Source organism: Manis javanica, chromosome 12 (assembly GCF_040802235.1).
Source record: "Manis javanica isolate MJ-LG chromosome 12, MJ_LKY, whole genome shotgun sequence".
In the NCBI taxonomy this organism is placed as follows: Eukaryota; Metazoa; Chordata; class Mammalia; order Pholidota; family Manidae; genus Manis; species Manis javanica.
Genome location: NC_133167.1, coordinates 55503681 through 55521755, shown reverse-complemented (window position 1 = coordinate 55521755; position 18075 = coordinate 55503681). Strand labels below are relative to the sequence as shown.

Below are 18075 nucleotides of genomic sequence, written 5' to 3'. Positions count from 1 at the left end.
GAAAAACAGTGTATTGCAAATGAAGGTGAAAATGAGTTTCTAACTTATATCAATGCAAATCACTTCAAATTTTGCTTCTACAAAAAATTAGTCATACCGAGTTGCTCCTTAACAAGAACGGGAAGTAGAAGCTCCCTTGGGTCACTAAGACCAGCTTGATTTTCAGCAAATACCCGGAAGAAGTATTCAGAATTCTCCCTTAGACCAGAAACAATGTGATGGGTTGGCTTTACCACTGCACATTTAACCCAATTTTTCTGTCCTTTTTCTAGTGCTTCCACAACATAGTGTACAATTCTGCTTCCACCATCATGTTCTGGCCTCAACCAGGTCAGGGAAACACTATCTTTGGATACACTTGTTACTCCAAGTTTTTCAGGTGGGCTTGGTTTTTCTAAGAAAGTAAAACAAAAGTAAAAGGGAAGATTATTACAACTTTTTTTCTAAGTGTATTTTTGCTGCATTGTCAAAAGAAAAATTTCAATGAAGGTCTTTCTTTGTATTTAACTAATTTGGCTTCTGAGCTAAGGCTTTATTAAAACTTCCTCAGGCTTTGTCATTATGTGTCATAGCTTAATGTAGTGTTCAAATTCAAATTGAGTGCCAAATGACCAGCTTAAATGATAAAACTTATTCCAAATATGTCTTGGGTATAAAAATGAGGATGAGATGAACTATCGTGTAAGAAACTTCATCATACTATTTCTGCACAGACACTATGTATGTTCACTCAAATTTAGTTATAAATTCAATATATATTTTCCAATTTCAGCTATGGCAATTTCTACATTTAAAAGCAATCAACAAAAACTTTCTCAATTATCGATTTCATTTTGTGCTATAGTATGTAGTGTTTGGGGTGTGTATTAGAAACATTTAAAATCAAATGAGACTAATTAGAATGATTCTTACTGTCCTAAGAAAATTAATATGGACATGTGGATGCTCTTTGTTCTCAAAACATACCTGTTATTTTTACTCCTTCCTTTGTTTCAGCTGGTACACCAACACCAAATTCATTTTCTCCAGAGACTCTAAAGTAGTAAATTGCTCCTTCTTGTAGGTTGGCAACTTTGTAGGAGAGGCGGTTGCAGTTGTTGGTCACAGAGACCCATGCTTTCTTACTGGCCTCACGTTTTTCTATATGGTAATTCTTCACTGGTGCTCCACCATCGTTTTCAGGAACATCCCAGGATAACACTGCAGACTCTTTGGTTATATCGTGTACAGTAACATTGGCTGGAGGACCTGGAGAATCTAAAACTTTGACAACTAAGGTCAGTGAAGCAGCATTCAAAATATTCTGAATTGTTAACGTGTATTTTCCAGAATCATGTCTGTTGGCATTTTCAACAGTGAGTGAGGTACGAGAGTCTGTGGAATCAATGTAAGCTCTAGTGTGCAGGTCAGTGTCTGGCTTAGTCCACAAGACACTGGGTACTGGTCTTCCTCGGAAAGGCACAGTCATGGTAAATGAGGCACCAGCCTTGACAATCAAGGTTTTCTTCATTTCACTATCAAGATCAAATACAGGTTCTTCTTCTCTTTCCTTTGCTATCTGGGGATCGGAGCTATCACTAGGGTCACTAGTACCAACTTTATTGACAGATCTTACTCTGAAAACATATTCAGCTCCTGTTGTCAGTCCACTTATTGTATATTCTGTGCCTCTTAAGTTCTGAATGGCAGTTTCCCAGTCAGTTTCATCAGATTTTTTGTATTCTACAGTGTATCCAGTTACTGGGGACCCACCATCAAACAAGGGCTTAACCCAGCCAATAGTTATATTTGTCTTGCCTGTGTCTATGATTTTGGGTCTGGATGGAGGAGATGGTAAGAACACAGGATCTTCTGCCCGAATTAAGGGAGAGGTTTCACTTGGATGGCTTAGGCCAGCAGCATTTTCTGCATAAACCCGATACTCGTATTCACATCCTTCCCGAAGTCCTGTTGATTTTACTCTCAGATCATAAACTGGTTTTTTATTTACACGCACCCATCGTAGGCTGTTTTTCTCTCGCCTTTCAATTATATATCCAGAGATTTCACTGCCTCCATCATTCTCAGGTCTTGACCAGCAAAGGGTCATGAACTCTTTGGTCACAGATGTGATTTCCAAAGATGTGGGTGGACTTGGAACTGTAAATGGATCTAGTGCCTTTACAGCTACACTCTCTAGGGGCTCACCAACACCATATTTATTAACACCTGTTACTCTAAAGATGTATTCATTGCCTTTGAGTAACTTGGTTACTTTGCAGGAGGTTGTCCTTAACTCTCCTTCACATATTGTCCATGCAAGGTGGCTTGTTTCACGTTTTTCTACAATGTAATAGTCAATGTCTGCACCACCATCTTCTTGGGGTGGTCCCCAGGAAAGAGAGCATTTCTCAGAAGTGAGGCCATTTATTTCAAGTGGTCCTGCTGGTGGGCCGGGCTTATCAAGTATCTTGCAATTGATTGCCATAGACCGAGTTCCTGCAACATTCTTCAGTGTTAGTACATACTGACCAGTGTCTCGTCTGACACAGTCTTTCACTGTTAACAAAGTATCATAGTCTGTTGAGACAATTTCTGTTCGTGCTCTTTCTTCAATTTCTACACCATCTTTGGCCCAGGAAATTACTGGCAGAGGTCGCCCTGCAACGTCTGCATTTATCTTAAGGACCTCTCCGGCTTTGACAACAATAACACCTCGGAACTTGACATCCATCATAATTCTTGGAGCTTCAACATCATCTTTAACTGTTATAGGGCCAGTGGATTCAGATGGTTCACTAACTGAGTCAGCAGCATTCTTTGCAAAAACCCGGAATTCATAACGCTGATCTTCAGTAAGTTCAGTTACTTCGAAGTATGTTTCTTGTATATTTGTAAAATTGCACTTCAGCCACCGGCCATCTGGTAGTTCTCTACGTTCAATAATATATCCTGTGATCTTAGCTCCACCATCATAATGTGGTTTAGACCATTTAAGTGACACTGATTTTCTTGTGATATTTGTGACTTCAGGTTGTCCTGGAGGGTCACAAGGATCTCTTGCAGGGACTGGTTCACAAGATTTACTGCATTTACCAATTCCAGCAATATTCTCAGCATATACACGATACTCATACATCAGTCCTTCATCAAGGCCAGAGACTTTCATTTGGGTATCAGCAATGAGGATTTTGTTTGCTTTTGACCAAAGAATGCTGCTTCTTTCTTTATACTCAAGGTGATAGCCAATTACTCGACTTCCTCCATCATTAACTGGTACTTGCCAGCTTACGATCATGGTAGATTTTGTGGCATGCACAACTCTAGGAGTGCCAGGAGGACCTGGGGGGTTGAATGGATACTCTGCAACAACGGATGAAGATTCACTGTAGGAGCTCTTTCCGTAGCGGTTTTCTGCACAGACACGGAACTGATACTCACTTCCTGTTGTCAAACGAACTATTTTAATGCATGTTCTTGCAACTGCTTGTGAAACTACATGCCATGTTGTTGAAGTGGTTTCTCTCTTTTCAATGATGTAATTGCTAATTTGGCAGCCACCATCATATTCTGGAGGATTCCAAGAAATGGTTATATTGTCACAACTAACCTCATCAATATGTATGGGTCCTGGAGGTCCTGGTCTGTCAAGGACAATTACAGTAATAGGAACTGTTATGGATCCAGCACTGTTTGAAACACATAATTCATAAGTTCCACTATCTTCCCTTGAAGCTTCCTTAATAGATAGTGATGTTACAGTCTTTGATGAAGAAACATTGACTCTAGTAGTCTCTTTAAGAGTCTGACCATCTTTTTTCCAGCTCACTGTAGCTTGAGGTCTTCCTTTAAATGGAACATCAATCTTAAGTTGGTCTCTAGCTTTTACATTGTAAGTGTTGAAAGGAAGTTCAACTGAAGGCTTTATTTCAATATCCCTTGCAATTACTGGCACTCCAAGTTGTCTTGGATCACTTCTTCCTTTTTCGTTAACTGCAGCTACCCTGAAGACATACTCTTCTCCTGGAGTTAGGCCAGATATAGTTGCTTCTAGAGTCTTAACTTGTGTACAAGTGCTCCACTTTTCACTCCCTTTAGTCTGCATTTCAACTACATAACCAGTAATTTTGCTGCCACCATCACTTTCTGGTTTCTCCCACTTAATTGTAGCTGTGTTTTGGGTCACATCAACAAGAGTTACTCTTCCAGGTGGGAGGGGCGGTTCAGAAACTTTAACGGGTTCAGTTGTTTCAGCTGGCAAACCAATCCCATATTCATTTGAAGCCAAGACTCGGAAATAGTAAGAACATCCTTCTTGTAGATTTTCAATTTTAAAATTGTTCTTAGTGCAATTGTTTGTAACAGTAGCATATGCTTTTCTTGTCGTTTCTCGTTTTTCAACAATGTAGTTTGTAATCTTAGCCCCACCATCAATAAGTGGTGGTTCCCAAGATAATGTCACTAAGTCTTTCTTCACTTCTCTTACAGTCAAATTCATGGGGGCACTTGGTGAGTCAAGAACTCTGACATTAACAAAAGCTGTTTTGGAGCCACTGTTGTTTTCTAGTGTCAGATTATACCGACCACTGTCAAACCTGGTAACGTTATCAATTACCAACATTGTATATGAGCTGGTCACCTCAATCTGGGCTCTTTCAGTGAGAATGCCTTCTGCTTTTTCCCATTTAACCTCAGGTTCTGGTCGGCCTTTGATGGTGACAAATAAACGCAAAGTAGTGCTGGCACGCAGCACAACCACTTTCCTGAGGTCGGCATCAAGCTCTATTTCTGGCGGCTCTAGCCTCTCTTTAGCAACAACTGAACCAGGTAGAGTTGCAGGTTCACCTACCCCTTCAGAATTGATGGCACAAATACGGAAGTTATATTCAGTGTTTTCTTTAAGCTTGGTCACTGTGAACTGCTTTCCTTGTAATCCTGTTGGTGGAGTGCAAGTTGTCCATTCATCAGCAGTGGTTTCTTTGACCTCAACAACATAGCCCTTAACAGGTGCACCACCATCATAAATTGGCTTACTCCATGCCAGAGACACAGAAGATCTGGAAGTGTCTGTCACTTTTGGATTGCTTGGTGGGCCTGGTGGATATAAAGCATCACACGCATGATAGAAAACAGATGGCTCACTAGGTTCACCCACACCAGCTGCATTTTCAGCAGCAACTCTGAATTCATATGAATGACCTTCAGTGAGGCCAGTTACTCTGAATCGGAGATCTGTTAGAGTTTTCTTGTTGCACTTGGTCCATCTAATGCCTTCCTTGTCTCGTTTTTCAAGAATATAGCCCTCAATTTCAGCACCTCCATCATCTGCTGGGCGTGCCCATGCTACTACCATAGAGTCTTTGGTGATTGCTGAGGCTTCAGGTGCCGAAGGAGGACCTGGTGGCTTATAAGGATTACAGGCTACAACAGGTTCAGATTCCAAGGGCTCTCCAGTTCCATATTTATTCACAGCCATGACACGGAAAATGTACTCATTACCAGGAAGAAGTTTAGTGACTTTGTAGTTAAGGGCCTGTACCTCAGTTGAAACCTGAGTCCAGGAGAGTCTGCTTGTCTCTCTCTTTTCAATGATGTAGTGTGAAATATTAGCACCACCATCTTGTAAAGGTGGGTTCCATGCCAGGTAACATTTTTCAGCAGTAACCCCAGAAACCTTCAGAGGTCCTTCAGGAGGCCCTGGCCTGTCAAGTACCTTTACAGTAATTGGTATAGACTTTGTACCACCAACATTGCTAAGTTTCAGTATATATTGTCCTCCATCTGTACGTATACAGTCTTTTACAACAAGGGTTGTTTTCTGAATCGTAGACTTAATTTCCATCCTAGCAGCTGTTTCTTCAAGTTCTTTCCCATCTTTCGACCAAATAACGTCAGGTATAGGTTTGCCGCGGATATCAGCTTCAAGGACAAAAGTCTCTCCTGCATGAACAATGATGAGATCTTTATATTTTGGATCCAGTGAGGCATTTGGCATATCAATTTCATCTCTTGCAGTAATGGCACCAGTGCTTTCAGATGGTTCGCTAAAATTGCCAGCTGCATTTCTGGCAATTACTCTAAATTCATATCGTTGGTCTTCTACAAGCCCACTCACTGTAAATTCAGTTTCTAATACATTGGTAAAGCTGGCTTTCATCCAACGACCATCAGGTAGATCTTTCTTTTCTACAATATAGCCTGTTATTTTGCTACCACCATCATAGGCAGGTTTCTTCCATTTCAGTGTGATACTGTTTCTTGTAATAACGATGGCTTCAGGGCGACCAGGTGGGTCACATGGATCACGTGCAACAAAGCATTCCGACACTTTACTAGGCTTGCCAATGCCAACAATGTTTTCAGCAGAAACTTTGAATTCATACTCCAGGCCTTCATCAAGCCCAGTTGTTTTGAATTTGGTGTCTGTAATGGGAGTCTTATTTAACTTGATCCATAAAATGCTGTTCTTTTCTTTCTGTTCAAGATGGTAGCCAATAACTTTGCTACCTCCATCATTAACTGGCTCATGCCATTGCACAAGCATTTGATCTTTTGAGGCTGATGTCACAAAAGGAGTTCCAGGTGGTCCAGGCTCTTTAAATGGATATTGTACAATAACTGGTTTAGAATCCAGGGGAGCACTTTTTCCATACCTATTTTCTGCAAAAATCCTAAACTGGTACTCAGTGCCTGTTTTCAGTTTGCTTATTTTAATTGTTGTTCTTGCAACTGTTGCTGATACCATCTGCCAAGTGGTGGTAGTTGTGTCTCTCTTCTCTACAATGTAGTTGCTTATTTGGCACCCACCCGTATAGGCTGGAGGTTCCCAAGATATGACCACAAAGTCTGCACTAACTTCATCAAACCGAACTGGTCCAACTGGTGGTCCAGGCTTTTCCAAAACAATAATGCTGAGATTTTCTGTTGCTGTACCTGCGCTATTTGTTGCTGTTATGGTGTATTTTCCAAAGTCATCTTTGTTACTTTCTTTAATGTGCAAAATAGTTGAAGTAGCTGTTTCCTCAACATTTACTCTTGTTGTCTGTTTAAGAGGCTCACCATCTTTGACCCATGAAATGTTGGGTCTTGGTCGACCAATAACTGGAATTTCAATTTTAAGATCTTCTCCAGCTTGGACACTGTATGTGTTAAATGGTAACTTAAAACTCGGCTGTATAGTCAAGTCCTTGGCTATGACAGGAACACCAAGCACCCTTGGATCGCTTTTTCCTTTCTCATTGAAAGCCTTGACACGGAACTGATATTCTTGTCCAGAACTCAGACCAGTAACAACCGCACTACAGACTTTGCATTCAGCCACAACACTCCATTTTTCAGTTCCTTTGGGCTGCATTTCAACAACATACCCCAAGACTCTGCTTCCGCCATCATGCTCAGGTTTCTCCCACATGAGTGACGCACTAGTCTGGGACACATCAGTGAGTGTAACCTTTCCCGGTGGGGAAGGTGGTTCAGCAGCTTTCACAGCATCAACAGTTTCCACGGGAATACCAACTCCAAATTCATTTTCAGCCATAACTCTAAAGTAATAAATGGCTCCTTCTGTAAGATTCTCAACTTTAAAGCTTGTTTTGTTGCATTTATTACTCACATTAGCATATGCTTTTCTGGTTGACTCACGTTTGTCAATAACATAATTCTTGACCTTTGCACCCCCATCAATACTGGGTGGTTCCCATACCAGAAGGACAGAATCTTTTTTCACTTCTTTGACTGTCAAATTCTGTGGTGGTCCTGGGGTGTCCAGAACTTTCACAGTTACAAAAGCAGATTTAGATCCACTGCTATTTTCCAGCTTGAGAATATATTTTCCAGCATCATTTCTGTCACAGTTATCTATTGATAGTTGGGTGTAGTTAACTCCCTTTTCAATTTGGACCTTATCTGTGAATTCACCTTCATCTCGAGACCAAGTGATCTCAGGTGTTGGACGACCTTTGAATGGAATGTGAATTCTGGCAGATCCACCAGCTCTTACAATGATTCCTTTCCTTAATTCAGAGTCAAGGTCAAGTTCAGGTGCTTCAAGTTTATCTTCTGGTTTCACAGTACCAGGAACTGATGTGGCCTCACCCAAACCAACCTTATTGAGGGCACACACTCGTATTTTATACTCTTGGTGTTCAGTGAGTTTTGAAATTTCAAATCGAGTGACTCTCAGGCCAGTCTGTGGAGTAACTATTTGCCATTCTTCTTCATCTGCTTTACAGATTTCTACTACATATCCCAGGATCTCACTGCCACCATCATAGATGGGTTTACCCCAGGCAAGTGTAATTGAATTTTTAGTGGTGTCTACAATATGTGCATTGGTGGGTGGGCCAGGTTTGAACACAGGATCACAAGCCTTATAATAAACTGTAGCTGGACTTGGTTCTCCAACTCCAGCAGCATTTTCTGCAGAGACTCTGAATTCATACTCATGGTCTTCGGTTAATCCTGTTACTCTTAGACGCAAATCTGTAATGCGGCGTTTATTACATTTTATCCACCTAATGCCACTTCTGTCCCTTTTCTCTACAATGTAACCAATAATCTCACTTCCACCATCACTATCTGGACGGTTCCAACAGACAGTCATGGAGTCCTTGGCAATGTTGGTGATCTCCAAGTTTTTCGGTGGTCCAGGAAGCACAAATGGATTTTTCATTAGTACTGGTGTGGATTCCAAAGGCTCTCCAACACCATATTTATTGACAGCCATTATACGGAAAACATATTCATTTCCTTCTAAGAGTTTGGTAACTTTCAGAGAATTGGTCACAACTTCTGAAGCAACAACAGTCCAGGCAAGTCGACTTGTTTCTCTTTTTTCAACAATGTAGTGAGAAATGTCACTGCCACCGTCTTGAAGTGGTGGAGACCATGTCAAAGTGCATTTTTCAGAAGTGACTCCTGTAACCTGGACTGGCCCTTCTGGAGGTCCTGGTCTATCTAGTACTTTCACATTTACTGGGAATGACTTAGAACCTGCAACATTGGAAGCTCTTAAAATATACTGTCCACCATCAATTCTAATGGCATCCTTTACAATAAGTAAAGCCTTGAAATCTGTGTTCTTTATTTCATACCTAGCAGATTCTTCAATTTCCTTATCTCCTCTTAACCACTCAATGGTAGGTAAGGGCTTTCCATGGACATCAGCCTCAAGCCTGAATGTTTCTCCGGCATTTACCACAATTGTGTCTCTGAATTTTGGATCCATGGAAATTCTTGGAAGTTCAACCTCATCCTTGGCAGTTATTGGTCCAGTACTGTCAGATGGTTTACTTATTGTGCCAGCTGCGTTCTTTGCAATGACTCTGAATTCGTATCTTTGATCTTCAGTAAGACCTGACACAGTAAATTGAGTTTCAATGACATTTGTGAAGCTGGCTTTCATCCAACGACCTTCAGGCAAATCACGTTTCTCTACAATGTAACCTGTAATCATACTTCCGCCATCATATGCAGGTTTGGTCCATTGTAAAGTAATTTCATTTCTTTTAACCATTATTGCTTCTGGGGTTCCTGGTGGATCACAGGGATCTCTGGCTACATAGCATTCAGAATTCTTGCTTGCTTTGCCTACACCAACAATATTTTCAGCATAAACTCTGAATTCATATTCAATGCCTTCTTCAAGATTGACTGCTTTAAACTGGGTGTCATGAATAATAGTTTTGTTGACTTTTGTCCACAAAATACTGTTTCTTTCCTTTTTCTCAAGGTGGTAACCTATGACTGAGCTTCCACCATTATTGATTGGTTCATGCCACTGTACGACCATGGAGTCTTTGGCTATAGCTGTGACGAATGGTGTGCCTGGAGGACCTGGTTCTTTGTAGGGATATTGAGCTATAATTGGATCAGACTCCAGGGCAAAGCTTTGCCCATATCTATTTTCAGCGAATATTCTGAATTGGTATTCTGTCCCAGTTTTCAGTTTGGTCACTTTGAGTGTAGTTCTAGCAACAGTAGCAGAAACAACGTCCCATACTGTGGTGGTTGTATCTCGCTTTTGAACAATGTAGTTGGTGATCTGGCAGCCCCCTGTATATAATGGAGGGTTCCAAGATAATGTGATACTTTCTGCACTGACTTCATCAAATTTAACAGGTCCTTTTGGAGGATCAGGTTTATCTAGAGTTACAATTTCAATGGATACTGTTTTTTGACCTACAACATTAGCAACTGTGATTCCATAAAGTCCACCATCATCCTTATGAGTTTCTTTAATGCTGAGTATGGTGAGGTCAAGCAAATCAGTAACATTGATTCTTGTAGTCTGCTTCAGTGGAAGACCATCTTTAGTCCAACTAATGGTTGGTTTAGGACGTCCAGAAACTGGCACTTCTATTTTCAAATCTTGGCCAACCTGTACACTATAAATATTAAATGCAGGTCTTACATCTGGCTCAATGACCAGATCTTTGGCAACCACTGGAACTGCAAGGGACCTAGGATCACTTCTCCCCTTTTCATTTACAGCAACAACTCTAAAAAGATATTCTTCTCCCTGATTTAGGTTGGTAATTACTGCTTCAAGGGACTTGACTCGAGCACACTCTGACCATTTCTCACTGTGTTTAGCTTGCATTTCCACAATATACTGAATGATTTTACTGCCACCATCATGTTCAGGTTTTGTCCAACTCAAGGAGACACTGTTTCTGGTGACGTCATCCACAGTTATTTTTCCTGGAGGTTGTGGGACTTCTGCAACCTTAACTGGATCAGCAGTGTGGGCAGGAAGGCCAATACCATACTCATTTTCAGCTGTGACTCTAAAGTAATAACTGCAACCTTCTTGGAGTTGATCAATTTTCCAAGAATTCTTATGGCAATTTGTTACAACTGCGGCATATGATTTTCTTGTGGCTTCACGTTTCTCAACAATATAATTTTTGATTTTGGATCCCCCATCCAACAAAGGTGGTTCCCATGTAATTGATACTGAATCTTTAGTGATTTCTGTAACTTTCAGGTTAACAGGTGGACTTGGTGTGTCCAGGACTCTCACACTAACAAAGGCAGACTTTGTTCCACTGCTGTTTTCTAACGTGAGAGTATATTTTCCACTATCATATCGGTTGACATTGTCAAGGACAAGAGAGGTGAAACTGCTAGTGACATCAATTATAGCTGCATCTCGAATTTCACCATCCATCTTTCCCCACTTAACTTCTGGTGTAGGGCGACCTTTAATAGGAACAAATAACCTTAAGGAGCCACCTGCCCTTATATTTATAATTTTCCTTAGTTCTAGGTCAAGATCAATGTCTGGTGCTTCCAATTTTTCTTCAACTAGAACAGGGCCAGGGACATCAGCATGTTCTCCAACTCCAGCTTTATTAATAGCACATATACGGAAGTTGTATTCATGCCTTTCCAACAGCTTCTCTACTTCTATATTTGTTTTATTGATTCCAGTTGGTGGAGTGCACATGGTCCATTCACTAACACTGACATCACATTTTTCAACAATGTATCCTTGGATTTCACAACCACCATCATATATTGGTTTGCTCCAAGAAAGGAAGACAGATGATCTGGTAATATCTATGACTTTGGGATTGTTTGGAGGTCCTGGTTTATAAATAGGATCACAAGCCTTTTGGTAAGCAGAAGGTGGACTTGGTTCACTAAGTCCAGCAGCATTCTCAGCTGAGACCCTGAATTCATAATTGTGATTTTCTATGAGTCCAGTTACTCTCAAGCGTAATTCCCCAATGAGACGTTTGTGGCATCTTGTCCATCTAATGCCGTCTTTATCCCGTTTTTCAAGAACATATCCAAGAATTTCACTGCCACCATCAGATGCTGGTCTTTCCCATACAACAATCATTGAATCCTTGGTTACTGTTGTGATTTCTGGAGCCTTTGGTGCATCTGGCACTACAAATGGGTTCTTGGCAATTACTGGCTCAGATTCAAGGGGTTCGCCAACACCATATTTATTTACAGCCATTATACGGAAAACATATTCATTGCCTTCAAGAAGCTTAGTAACCTTGCAGCTGAGAGTTTGCACACTGGCATCAACCACAGTCCAAACTAAGCGGCTGGTTTCTCTCCTTTCCACAATGTAATTTATGATATCACTTCCACCATCCTGCAGTGGGGGTCTCCAAGCTAGTGTGCATTTTTCTGCTGTAACTCCTGATATAACAACAGGTCCTTCAGGTGGCCCTGGTCTATCAAGAACTTTGACATTTATAGTAACTGATCTTTCTCCTGCAACGTTTTTGGCCTTCAGTATGTAATTTCCACTGTCGACGCGTATCGCTTCCTTTAAACTGAGACTGGTGGCAAAGTCAGTGCTCTTTATTTCTAATCGAGCTGTATTTGAAAGCTCCCGATCACCTTTTAACCACTGGATGGTTGGTATTGGTTTGCCATAAACATCTGCATCAATTTTGAATGACTCACCAGCATGAACCACAATTGTGTCTTTGTATTTTGGATCCATAGATATTCTTGGTGGATCTACTTCATCTCTTGCTGTTATTGCTCCTGTGCTTTCTGAAGGCTCACTAAACACTCCTGCAGCATTTCGAGCTATAACCCGGAACTCATATCTATGATCTTCAACTAGGCCAGTTACTTCAAACTGAGTGTCAATGACATTTGTGAAACTGGCTTTCATCCAACGGCCTTCAGGCAATTCCTTCTTTTCAACGATATAACCAGTGATCTTGCTTCCACCATCATAAGTGGGTTTTTTCCACTGAAGAGTTACAGAATTCCGTGTGACAATGATGGCCTCAGGCCGCCCTGGTGGATCACATGGGTCACGAGCTACATAGCATTCTGACACTTTACTTGGCTTGCCGATGCCCACGATATTCTCTGCAGAGACTCTAAATTCATATTCAATGCCTTCGTCAAGGCCAGTTGTCTTAAATTTGGTTTGAGGAATAGGTGTTTTATTCAGCTTCACCCAGAGGATACCATTTCTTTCCTTGCGTTCTAGATGATATCCAATGACTTTGCTACCTCCATCGCTGACTGGCTCATTCCACTGTACTTCCATGCTATCCTTGGAGGTGAGTGTTACAAATGGTGTGCCAGGAGGACCAGGAACTTTGAATGGATACTGGGCTACAACAGGTTCTGAATTAAGGTATGTACTTTTTCCATATCTGTTTTCAGCTGCAATCCTAAACTGATATTCACATCCAGTCTTTAATCTGCAAGCCTTTACTGTAGTCCTTGCAACAGTAGCTGATACAATTTGCCAGGTAGTTGTGGAAGTGTCCCGTTTTTCTACAATGTAATTATTGATAGAACTCCCACCATCATACTTAGGTGGGCTCCAAGAAAGAGTAATACTATCAGCGGTCACTTCGTCCATTTTAATTGGTCCAGTTGGAGGCCCTGGTTTGTCAAGAACAATAATATTAAGGATTTCAGTAGCTTCACCAGCAGAGTTAGTCAGTTTAACTACGTAATTTCCAACATCTTCTCGGCAGGCTTCCTTTATTGTCAGTAGTGAGTTATTTTCTGTGCTCTCCGCATTAACTCTAGTTGTCTGCCTCAGTGGTACATCATCTTTATGCCAGGTTACAGTTGGCGTAGGACGTCCAATGAATGGGACATCAACTTTTAGGTCTTCACCTGCCAGAACAGTGAAAGTGTTGAACAGGAGTTTGAAGGCTGGTGGAATGACAAGATCTTTGGCAATTACTGGCACACTCAGTTGTCTAGGATCACTGATGCCCTTTTCATTCTGAGCTGAAACACGGAAGGAGTATTCTTCACCCTGAATTAATCCAGTTATTGTGGCTTCGGTGACTTTGACTGTGGCACACGTGGCCCACTTGTCACTGCCTTTGCTTTGCATCTCAACAATGTAGCCTAGAATTCGGCTGCCTCCATCATGCTCTGGCTTCTCCCAAGTAAGTGACACGCTATTTCTTGTGACATCCACCAAAGTTATTTTTCCTGGAGGAAGAGGTCGTTCTGATGCTTTCACAGATTCTGCAGTTTCAGCAGGCAGCCCAATGCCATACTCATTTTCAGCAAGAACCCTGAAATAGTAACTACAGCCTTCTTGAAGCTGGTCTACCTTCCAGGAAGTCTTGTGACAATTTGTTGCAACAGTTGAATATGCTTTTCTTGTTGATTCCCGCTTTTCAACAATATAGTTCTTTATCTTCGAGCCTCCATCAAGAAGAGGAGGCTCCCATGTCAGTGTGACGGATGTCTTAGTGACCTCCTTTACCTTCAGATGCTGTGGAGGGCCTGGTGTATCCAGTACTCGAACAATGACGAATGCAGACTTGCTGCCTGAGCTGTTTTCTACAGTCAGTATGTACTTGCCACTGTCAAATCTGTTTACATTTCCAACAATAAGCAGGGTGTAAGAACTTGTGGATTCAATGCTAGCTTTATCTAAAGATTCTCCATGTTCCCGAGTCCACTTCACCTCTGGTGCAGGCCTTCCTTTGATTGGAACAAAAAGTCTCAGGGTACAACAAGCTCTTATAGTAACAACTTTGCGCAGGTCTGCATCCAGTTCAATCTCTGGAGGCAGCATCCTTTCTTCAGCTTTTGGAGTTCCAGGAACAAGTGCAGGTTCCCCAATCCCTTCAGAATTCATGGCATAGATGCGGATTTTATACTCTTGGTTCTCTATGAGGTTGGTGATGGTGTAAGAAGTTGCCTTGAGTCCAGCTGGTGGAGTGACAATCTGCCATTCATCTTCCTCTGGCAGGGCAATCTCAACCATATAACCAGTGATTTCTGAACCACCATCATAGATAGGTTTATTCCAAGCAATTGAAATGGATGATCTGCTTGTATCTAGAACACGTGGGTTACCTGGTGGGCCAGGTTTAAAGACAGCGTCACAAGCTTTATAAAATGGACTGGTGGAACTTGGTGCACTAATTCCAGCAGCATTTTCAGCCATAATCCTGAACTCGTATTCATGTCCTTCTGTCAGTCCAGACACTTTATATCTTAAATCAGTAAGTGTTCTTTTGTTGCACTTCACCCAGCGTTGCCCGGCTTTATCACGCCGTTCCACAATATAGTTAATGATTTCACTCCCACCATCAGATTCGGGATGTCCCCAGCAGACAACCATTGAATCCTTAGTAATAGCTGTAACTTCGGGATTTTTCGGTGGATCAGGGGGTCCATAAGGATCTACTGCAAGCACAGGTTCTGATTCCAGTGGCTCTCCAACTCCATATTTATTTACAGCCATGACACGGAATATATATTCATTACCTTTCAAAAGTTTAGTGACCTTTAGTTTTGTTACTTGGACTTCTGAGGCTACATTTGTCCATGCCAATCTGCTGGTTTCACGTTTCTGAACTACATAATGATCGATTTTGGCGCCTCCATCATCCAGTGGAGGCAACCAGGACAATACACATTTTTCTGATGTCACCTCAGATATAGCCAATGGTCCTTCAGGTGGGCCTGGTCTATCAAGAACTTTGACATTGAAAACATGTTTAGCAAAACCACCAGGATTAGTTGCTGTAAGGACATATGCACCACTATCCTTTCTTGATGAATCCTTGTTTATCAGATTAGTAGAGAAATCTGCAATTTTTATTTCTAATTTTCCTGTGCCTTCAAGCTCTTTCCCATCTTTTGTCCATTCCATTGTTGGAGGTGGGCGGCCTGAAACATCAGCTTCCAGCTTGAATGTTTCACCTGCTTTTAATATAATTGTGTCTTTAAATTTAACATCCACCATTATCCTTGGCGCTTCAATGTCATCCCTGCATGTGATAGCATCTGATGGCTCAGATGGTGGACTAACAGCTCCAGCAGCATTTTTGGCAATCACACGGAATTCATATGCAGCATCTTCTGTTAGGCCGCTGACTGTAAACTCGTTCTCCAAAATGTTGCTGAAGTTGGCCTTCAGCCATCGTCCATTAGGAAAGTCTCTCTTTTCAACTATGTAACTAGTAATTTTGAAGCCTCCAGTGTATTCAGGCTTAGCCCACTTAAGTGTCACTGTGTGTCTAGTAATATTTAGAGGAACTGGTTTCCCAGGTGGGTCAATGGGATCCAGAGCAAGCACAGGTTCAGATGGCTTGCTCGGCTTGCTCTTGCCTGCCATGTTTTCTGCAATCACTCGGAATTCATAAGCAATACCATCTGTAAGTCCACTTGATTTGAAAATGTTGCCTGGTACTAATGCTTTGCTCACAGTTTGCCAGAGAATGCTATTTCGTTCTTTTCTTTCAATGTGATATCCCAAAATGGGACTTCCACCATCAGAAAGAGGCTCGTGCCAGCTAATGGTCATTGAGTCCTTGGTAACCGCAGTTACCTGAGGGGTACCAGGAGGCCCAGGAACTTTAAATGGATAGTTGGCAACCACAGGTGCTGAGATGATGCCTGGTCCGACTCCGTATCTGTTTTGAGCTTTTACCCGGAACTGATACTCCACTCCGGTAATAAGGTGAGTGGCTTTATAGGTGGTGCGTATGACGGTGGTCGCTAACTCCACCCATGTGGTGCTGTCAGTCTGTCGCATTTCTACTACATAGTTGCTTATTGGTACACCTCCATCATTTTCAGGGGGATCCCAAGAGAAGGTTGCAAAATCAGATGAAACCTCATCAAATTTGATTGGTCCAGTAGGTGGTCCTGGGATATCATGAACTTGAATGGTGATGACATCACCAACCTCTCCTACAATGTTCCTTGCTGTTAGTGGATAAGGCCCACTATCACTTCTTATGCACTCATTGATATTTAAGATGGTTGAAGTTGCTGTATTTTCAAAATTAACTCTCTGTGTCTGCTTAAGAATTTGGTCTCCTTTTTTCCATGTAACTGTTGGTTTTGGTCGACCAAGCACTGGAATTTCAACTTTGATGTTGTCACCAGCTTTGGCAATTACTAATTTCTGATAAATGCCACGGAGATCCAATTCTGGAAGCATCGTCTGCTCCTTGACAATGACAGGTCTGCTTTCTCTTGGGGCACTTCTCCCTGCACTGTTCACTGCCATTACTTGGAAGGTGTATTCTTCCCCTTCAGTTAAATTCTTCACTACACATTCCAGCCCCTTCACAGTCGTGATGTGGGTCCACTGGTCAGAGCCTTTTCTTTGGGCTTCAATCACATAACCAGTGATCTTACTGCCACCATCATGTTTTGGTTTAGGCCATGCCAGGCTGACTGTGCTCCTAGTTATGTCCATAATGTTAAGACTGTCTGGTGGTGATGGTGCTTCAGAGGCTTTTACAGGTTCTGTTGTTTCTGCTGGCTCACCAATCCCATATTCATTTTCTGCCATCACTCTGAAGAAGTAGTCACATCCTTCAGACAAGCCGGTAACTTTATATGTGCATTTATGGCACTTAGTGGTGGCTGTGGAGTAGGATTTCCGTGTTGCTTCTCGTTTCTCCACAATATAGTTTGTTATACGCGAGCCCCCATCTATCAGAGGGAGGTCCCAGTGCAAGGTGACACTGTCCTTTGTGATGTCAGTAGGCCTCAGGTTAAGGACAGGTCCTGGTGTATCCAAAACTCTGACATTAACGAAGCCACTTTTCTTCCCAGCTGGGTTTTCAATGGTCATCACAAATTTACCTGTGTCATATCGATTACATTCTGGGATAATCAGAAGAGTAAATGATTCTGTGTTTTCAATGTTAGCTCGGTTTTTAAGATTGATATCATCTTTGGTCCATGTCACTTCAGGAGCAGGACGACCTTTAATTGGCACAAATATTCTAATACTGAGTCCTGCTCTAACAACAAGTGTTCTTCGAAGCTCAGCATCTAGTTCAAAATCAGGAGCCATTTCCCGTTCTACGATTTCAACGTCTGGAATCACTGCTGGCTCCCCGACACCTACATCGTTCATGGCTCTGATTCTAAAATTGTATTTTTCTTTAGTCTGAAGATCAGGGACAACAAACTGAGTAATTCTGAGGGCAGTTCCTGTTGTATCTTTTATCCAGGCTTCATCTCCTACTTTTTGATGCTCTACAATATAGCCAGTAATTTCAAGTCCACCATCATAATGAGGCTTTCCCCATGCTAAAGAAGCAGATTTCTTGGTAGTATCAGTGACACGTGCATTTGAAGGTGGTCCTGGGGGATCTG

At 41.8% G+C, this 18075-nt stretch overlaps 1 protein-coding gene across 48 annotated transcripts in view; it reads right to left on the bottom strand.

Moving 5' to 3' along the window:
• The window catches only part of TTN (titin), a 262742-nt gene that overhangs the window by 31435 nt on the left and 213232 nt on the right, over positions 1-18075 (bottom strand). For all 48 annotated transcript variants that reach the window (XM_073218602.1, XM_073218615.1, XM_073218603.1 and 45 more), the window contains 2 exons: positions 967-18072; positions 98-394 (listed from right to left, as the gene is read on the bottom strand). In XM_073218602.1, coding sequence (XP_073074703.1) covers positions 98-394; positions 967-18072 — 17403 coding nt within the window. The remainder of the gene's footprint in view (positions 1-97; positions 395-966; positions 18073-18075) is intronic.